A 4729-nucleotide genomic window follows, 5' to 3' on the forward strand; every position below is an offset into this window, starting at 1 on the left:
TTATAGTGTTTCCCACCAAATCAGAAGAATATAATTTAGGGGAGAAGTTAGAATAGAGCCCTGCATTCTTTTAAATTATTGGGAATTATTTTAAAAGCCTAAAATGTAGTTGTTAGTTGAATGAGATGGCTTATTTCACTACAAATATCCTCTCTTCACTATTCAGTTGTTACATATTTAAATGTCATTTTGTGGCCATTGGTGATGACTCTCATACACTAGATAGATTTGCAGATTTTCTCTCCCAAACCCTACTTTATGTACACAGATTCAAATGGCAATTTCACTGAAAATGAAGAACAAGGAGAGGAGCGTTACAGATTTGAAAATAAATTGTGAATATATTGGTTCTGAAGTTTGGAGTAAATGAAATAAAATATTTTAAATACTAAGGTCTTGTGTTTTATATAGTTGAAGTAGAGAATTTTGTTGTGATTTAGTGAAATGATTAATTCTCAGTAGTTCTCACTAGTCTATGCTTCTTGAACTTCTGCCAATAGAAAGGTATTGGTTTGTTCAAAGGTGTAATAGTTATAAGCATATTATTAGATCTGGTCTTACATTACTTTACAGCAGTGTTTAGGAGGGGGAGGTAAAAATAACAGGAATGGAAGAGAGAAAAGCCAGCCTGAGTTACTAAGACATGTGATGTAGGAACAGAAAGAAGCAAACATTTTCAGGATGACTGATTATTAGGAAGAGTTGAACAGCTTGAGTACATTGATTAGAAAGAAACCAATTTATGCAAGTGAGTAAGACACTGTATGAGACTAAAATTCAAGTGAAACCTACTATTAACCTCAAATGCCTTACTGAATGTAAAAGACAAATATTTTTAAAGTTTGAGATGATATCTTTTGAAAAAATAGAGGCAATTATACTTTGCTTGTTATCCTTTTGTTTGACTATAAAATATAATATTCTATCTGTAAATTAAGCACACTTGTAAATTAATCACATTTGTAAATTAGGTACAACAGATATATAGCTGATTTTGGCCATGCATATATACCTCATGATTCCAAATTGGTTGATTTTTTCTATTTATCACATTTCCACCTAGGATAGATGGAAGGACATTTCTCACATATAACATCCACATATAAGTGCTTTTTTATTTTCTCTCAAGGTTTCATTTTTGTGTCTATTTTCTCAATAACAAATAGTTAGAAAAAGAAAAGGATGACTGATTTTTTCTACAGCACCAGTTCTTGAATTCTACCAGGACATAATATCCAGTTATGTTCGATAATACATGCTAATAGAATGGTTGCATAAATATGCTGCATTCTACAGCATATTTATATCAGGCATCAAAGTTGTTTATCAGAAATTAATATTTTCCAGAAAGGGACAAAATGAATGCAAGGAAAGCCTTTCAAAATAAAAATCAAATCTTTTTCTTCAAGTTTTGAATGCTTTCCATTTTAAAATGCCCATGACAAGGAATAATATACGTCATCATATTTACATATTTATAAAGATTGATAACTAATTTCAGGTGGCTACAAACTGCTCTGAGTCATGGAAAATAGGAATAACATCACAGAATTTATTCTCCTAGGACTTTCTCAGAAAAAGGAATTTGAAATTCTCTGTTTTTTACTGTTCTTACTTTGTTACATTGCAATTCTGATTGGAAACCTACTTGTCACAATTTCCATCGCCTCCAGTCAACTTATGAAGCAGCCCATGTATTTCTTTCTGAGTTACCTCTCCCTTGCAGATCTTTGTTACACCTCCACTGTGACCCCCAAGTTGATCACTGACTTGCTGGCAGCAAAGAAGACCATATCTTACAATGGCTGCATGACACAGCTCTTCACCATGCACTTGTTTGGGGGCATCGAGGTCTTCATCCTCACAGGGATGGCCTATGACCGCTATGTGGCCATCTGCAAGCCTCTGCACTACACTCTGATCATGACCAGACAGAAGTGTGGGGCCATGATTGCTGCTTCCTGCGCTGGGGGGTTCCTTCATTCCTTTGGTCAGTTCCTCCTGGCCATCTTTTTACCCTACTGTGGCCCCAATGAAATAGATCATTACTTCTGCGATGTGTATCCTTTGCTGAAGCTGGCCTGCATGGACACCACCAGAATAGGTCTCCTTGTCATCGCCAATTCGGGCCTCATGGGCCTGGTGACTTTTGTGGTCTTGTTGATATCCTATGCTGTGATCTTGTACACTGTCAGGTCCTACTCTGTAGAGAGTCGCCGCAGAGCTCTCTCGACCTGCAGTTCCCACATCACTGTGGTGGTCCTCTTTTTTGCTCCTTTATTCTTCATTTACATTCGACCAGCAACTACTTTACCAGAAGACAAAGTGTTCGCTCTTTTTTATACTATCATTGCTCCCATGCTCAATCCTCTAATCTACACGCTGAGAAACGTGGAGATGAAGAATGCCATAAAGAAACTCTGGTGCCATATTGCACTAAGAAAGGAAATGAACTAAAAGATACCTCTGATTTTCACCACTGAACTTGTTGAATATATGAATTTTCTACACTGAAGACTTTAAAATGTATAATGATTGCCTTATATGCTTTTTTGTTTCATTTTGTTTTAGCAATATATAGATTTAAGTATGAACAAAAGCTTACAATTCCCTGGATTTATCCAGACTCTCTGTTGTGCTCTTTTCTAGTTTTCTTGTTTTCTTATTTATATCTCCTCTTCCCCTCTGATCTTTTGGCTGTGTAATCAATTTAGATATTTAGCAGTAGACTATGAAAAGTATCATGTAATACAAATCAACACTGAGAACCCATAGAGCCCATTCTTGTATGTGACTCTATTCAATAAAGCCGATTCTGGGTAGCAATGATTTAGAAGATAATTCCAACATTTTACTTGCATCGTTTAAAGAATATTCTAAAAGACCAAATTTTGGGCCTGCAACTATATTTCTTAAAAATATAGCTTTCTACTCTGATAATTTTGTAGCCAGTGGTGATCTGGAGCTTCTCATATGTACAACACCAGTACTCTTACCTAAGCCCTATATCAATTTCTTTTCTTTTGTTCAAAGGAACTGTCTCTCCCAACTCTGTCTGTGTAAATGTGAACTGCAACTCTGGCTAATTCTAGCACCTGATAGTGTATATTTGTTATGGGCATGTGTTCTGGACCCAGAATTGCTTTCTAACTATAAGGACTGGAACATATGCTCAACAAACCATCCATCAAGTGATAATAATAGCCCAGCACACAGTCTAGTGAGGATATGTGCAGGACTGAAACACTGCTTGGTCACACAGTAAGTGTTCAATACATATGAGCTATTTTATTGCCCAGTCTCCTATTATGCTCAGAAATGTAACCATTCTGATAATAACTTTCCTTTGGAGCAGTGAGGGTGTGAGAATGGGGCTCATATTAATGTCATGCTCCTATTACTAGGCTTTCCTGGTGGCTCAGACAGTAAAGAATCCACCTGCAATGTGGGGGATCTGGGTTCAATCCCTGGGTTGGGAAGATTCCTTGGAGGAGCGCATGACAATCTGTTCCAGTATTCTTGCCTGGAGAATCCGCATGGAGAGAGGTACCCAGCAGGCTACAGTCCAGGGGGTCACAAAGAGTAGGACATGACTGAGTGACTAAGGACAACACAGTGTGCAATGGGCACCTATTACTGGTGAAATTATTTTTTTCTTAGAGTGGGCAAGTGGAAAATATCACTTAAAGTCAATGGTCACATCTTTGGCACTGTTCAAGTTAATGGCAGTTTTTCCAGTAGGAATTGAAAGTCATCCTGGAGCACCTTTGCCCAATGTCAGAAATTACTAGGAGCAAGATCAAGCCACTAGATAAGTGATTAGGAATGGGTAGAATCTCAAAAGTCTTTTAAAAACTTCGTGGATATGATGTACTTGCATGAGAATTTATTTTCAAGTTGTAGAGAGAGCCATGTTAGATAAAAATGAGTTGTCAATGTTGAGGATTCTTAAAATGGGTTCATAATATAAAAAAGAAAAATAGCATAGTTCTATTACTCAGTTTAAAATACCCAACAAATAAATCTAAAAATATTATGTGCTAGAAATTCTTATAGAAAGATCCTAACATATTTGCTTGTTGTTGTTTTAAACCTAGTTCTTGACAGCTATCTGAAAACTCCTGGATAGGGCATGCACAGTATACATGTCAGAGAACATAACAGAGCAGGAAAGTGAAAGATCACTTTCTGGTGTGAAATAAGCAGGGTCTTTAATAAGAAGACCAGCCAGCCCTCAAAGTTTCCCTCTGCTTCAGAAGCCCTATCCTCCAACCAACCAAACTTGTATTATTGAAAAATAAAACCAAAAATTAACATAAATGTTTCTGTTTTATTTTTATTCTTGAAATAAAATTTGTGAATGTGGATTATTAAAATACTTGGAGTCTGCAGCAACATGAATGGACCAAGAAATTATCTTACTAAGTAAAATAAGTCAGACAGAGAAAAACAAATATATGCAATCACTTTATGTGGATTCTAAAAGAAAAAAAAAATTACACAAATGGACTTATTTACAAAACAGAAAAAGACTCACAGACACAGAAAACAAACTTATGATTACCAAAAGGAAAAGGGAAGGGGAGGGATAAATTGGGAGTTTGAGATTAACAGATACAGGTTACCAAATATAAAATAGATAAACAACAATGATCTATTGTACAGCACAGGAAACTATACTCAATATCTTGTAATAACCTATAATGAAAAGTAATCTGAGATGGAAAAT

General features: G+C 35.9%; 1 protein-coding gene across 1 annotated transcript; it reads left to right on the forward strand.

The window, feature by feature from the left end:
* Positions 1 to 1524: 1524 nt before the first annotated feature.
* LOC102415306 (olfactory receptor 4P4-like) lies at positions 1525 to 2457 on the forward strand. The gene has a single exon (XM_006047596.3). It carries the CDS (start codon positions 1525 to 1527, stop codon positions 2455 to 2457), a length of 933 nt encoding a protein of 310 aa, XP_006047658.3.
* The last annotated feature ends 2272 nt before the right edge of the window (positions 2458 to 4729 follow it).

The sequence above is a fragment of the Bubalus bubalis genome, chromosome 16, assembly GCF_019923935.1.
Source record: "Bubalus bubalis isolate 160015118507 breed Murrah chromosome 16, NDDB_SH_1, whole genome shotgun sequence".
In the NCBI taxonomy this organism is placed as follows: Eukaryota; Metazoa; Chordata; class Mammalia; order Artiodactyla; family Bovidae; genus Bubalus; species Bubalus bubalis.

What these genes read in the sequence shown, in the direction of transcription:
- LOC102415306 (XM_006047596.3), top strand. Translation starts at nt 1,525, where the DNA reads ATGGAAAATAGGAATAACATCACAGAATTTATTCTCCTAGGACTTTCT.